This window comes from Calidris pugnax, unplaced genomic scaffold, assembly GCF_001431845.1.
Source record: "Calidris pugnax isolate Ruff unplaced genomic scaffold, ASM143184v1 C14920566, whole genome shotgun sequence".
In the NCBI taxonomy this organism is placed as follows: domain Eukaryota; kingdom Metazoa; phylum Chordata; class Aves; order Charadriiformes; family Scolopacidae; genus Calidris; species Calidris pugnax.
The window spans coordinates 1-2,208 of record NW_015094322.1 but is presented as its reverse complement, the minus strand read 5'-3'; the positions used below and the strand labels follow the sequence as shown (position 1 = coordinate 2,208).

At 36.6% G+C, this 2,208-nt stretch overlaps 1 protein-coding gene across 1 annotated transcript; it reads right to left on the bottom strand.

Moving 5' to 3' along the window:
- Positions 1-12: 12 nt before the first annotated feature.
- LOC106900750 (serine beta-lactamase-like protein LACTB, mitochondrial) lies at positions 13-1,501 on the bottom strand (the record flags this gene model as incomplete). The annotated part of the gene is made up of 1 exon (XM_014962889.1): positions 13-1,501. A coding segment is annotated over one exon (544 nt), but the record flags the coding sequence as incomplete, so codon positions are not given.
- Positions 1,502-2,208: the final 707 nt, after the last annotated feature.

Here is a 2,208-nt window from a genome sequence, read left to right as displayed (position 1 = left end):
AAATTCAGTGAAATTCAGTGAAATTTCTACTACTGGCTTCAAGTAGAGTTATTTGAGTTCCTAATTCCTATATCTAAAGGAATATCTGCATTACAGAACACAGTGCCATTTCTGGCTACCAAAGTGAGCATGTGTATCCTTCAAAAACAATGAGACAGTTTGACAGCTTACCATGTTGTGCTATTCAGGCATATCTGACTGTAGAATTAATACCCTTATCTCACAGTAAACTAGTTTCACACATTCTCTGTGTCCAATAAAAATGGGAGAGAGGACATCTAAATGACAAAAAAATAGATTTTTACTTACATTACTCTAGCTTCATTCTTTTCTAATTCTTAACAATCCACAGCTCTGACAAAAGTGTACTTCTGCTATAAGTCAGCATTCTGGATGCAGCTTCAAGGTTTGGGTTTCATTGCATTTTTTTGCTTTTTAAGCAAGTAAGAAAAGCGCTATGTGAAAATATAAAAAACAGTAAAACTATTATTCTGTAAAAAGTAATACTGAACAGTTTGGCAGACTGAAACTGTGAGAATAATGAATAATGTCTGTGTGTGCTCTAATCAAGATGTGAATTTTTTTTAAAGTTTAACATTTAAGGTAGGTAATTTATTGTTGTACTTTTCAGTGCAAGAAACCGATGCTAGTTTTTTTAATCTTGGTCAAATGCTTGACTGGATGAGAAAAAAAACCTGCTAATACAATGGTAATTTACACAGGTACTACAGGAATTCACATTTGACTGTTACATTCTCCTTTTCTGTAAGTTAGGAACTTCCCTGAGAGATGAATTCCAGTTACATGTAAGTTTAGCACCACTAGCAGAAGTTAATTAAGTGAATTTTGGATGCTTTTTCTTCATGTATTCTAGCGATCTCCAAGTCCAATTACACCCTTCTCCATTTGTTTTTCATGTTTCAGCACAGTGAGTTAAGTTATGCGTATCTCTTTTCTTTAATCTATATATTGTGCCCATTTTTCTTTATCAAATTCCCTCGCAATCTTTAAGGCAGTGCTGTTGAGTGAAACTGATTGCATATTGCAGATAATGCTAACAATTACTCCTCTAGGTGGTGCCACCAGCCCAGTATCTATAGTGTCCGAGTCCAGCTCTTCAGGAAGAATCAGGAGGACACTACTTGCCCCCACTGCACCACCGGTATGCGATGCGTAGTGTCTCTGCTGTCTGCAACAGCCACATTGTTGTTTTTTCTCTACTACAGCCCAAGCCATTGCGTATTTACCATCCCTGTCCCACGATACTTCCGTTTTTGGCACTGGAGTCCACATCATCGCCACTGTGTCTGGTTTGAGGTACCCAGGAAGAAGTTTGCTGTGAGTGTTTTTAAATTGTCCGGCTTGATAACTGTATAACAAGGCATTTCCAAATTTGAGGAGGTCACCTACTGATGACAGAAAGCCACCGCCAGCCCACTTGTAAGAGTTGTCCACATACGGTGCGTTTACCAGCCGTCCCTTTTTGTTGTAAACGTAACACCTAGATAGAATTCAAGAAAATTCAACTTGTCATTCTCGGACTACACACAACTATTTTAAGCTGCCTTACCTTAAAAGGGCAATCTGAGCATGTATTAGCTTGTTCTCATGAAACTTTAGAATTTTTTAAAATGTATTTTTCTTAAACATATTTCTTGCAGAAAAGTCAACAAAAAATTCAGATAGGAAAACAAAAATTAAGGTGATTTCTTAGTTTCAATAAAAGCACTAATCCGTCTATTTACTCTTAGGATATACTCAGAGTAAAGGCAATATACAAATAATACTTGTGACAGAAATCTATAGATCAGCCAGCACAGGATTTTCCTTAAATCACTGTACTAGATTTAAAGAATTTAAGAAAGAATCCTACAACTACCCCATGCTCATCAGACACTGAGCTGAAATTTCACTGAAGTCTTAGGTGATTGCTCTGAGACAGTAGTTTCCATTTATGGTTGATTTCCCTCCACTGCTCCATTACAGTTACCATATTCTACAACAACTGAATATTCGGGAACTTTTACGAAGAATGAGAAGCATGAAAGAGTCTTGCAAAACCTGTCATTAAAATACAAATTAGAAGCTACCAAACAGAATTGCAGAATGAACTACCAGGAACAGAACAACAGAAGCACAGAATGAATTATGCTTTTGAAAGAAACAGTCCAATCATGACTGGATTAATGTGATACAACATATGACAAG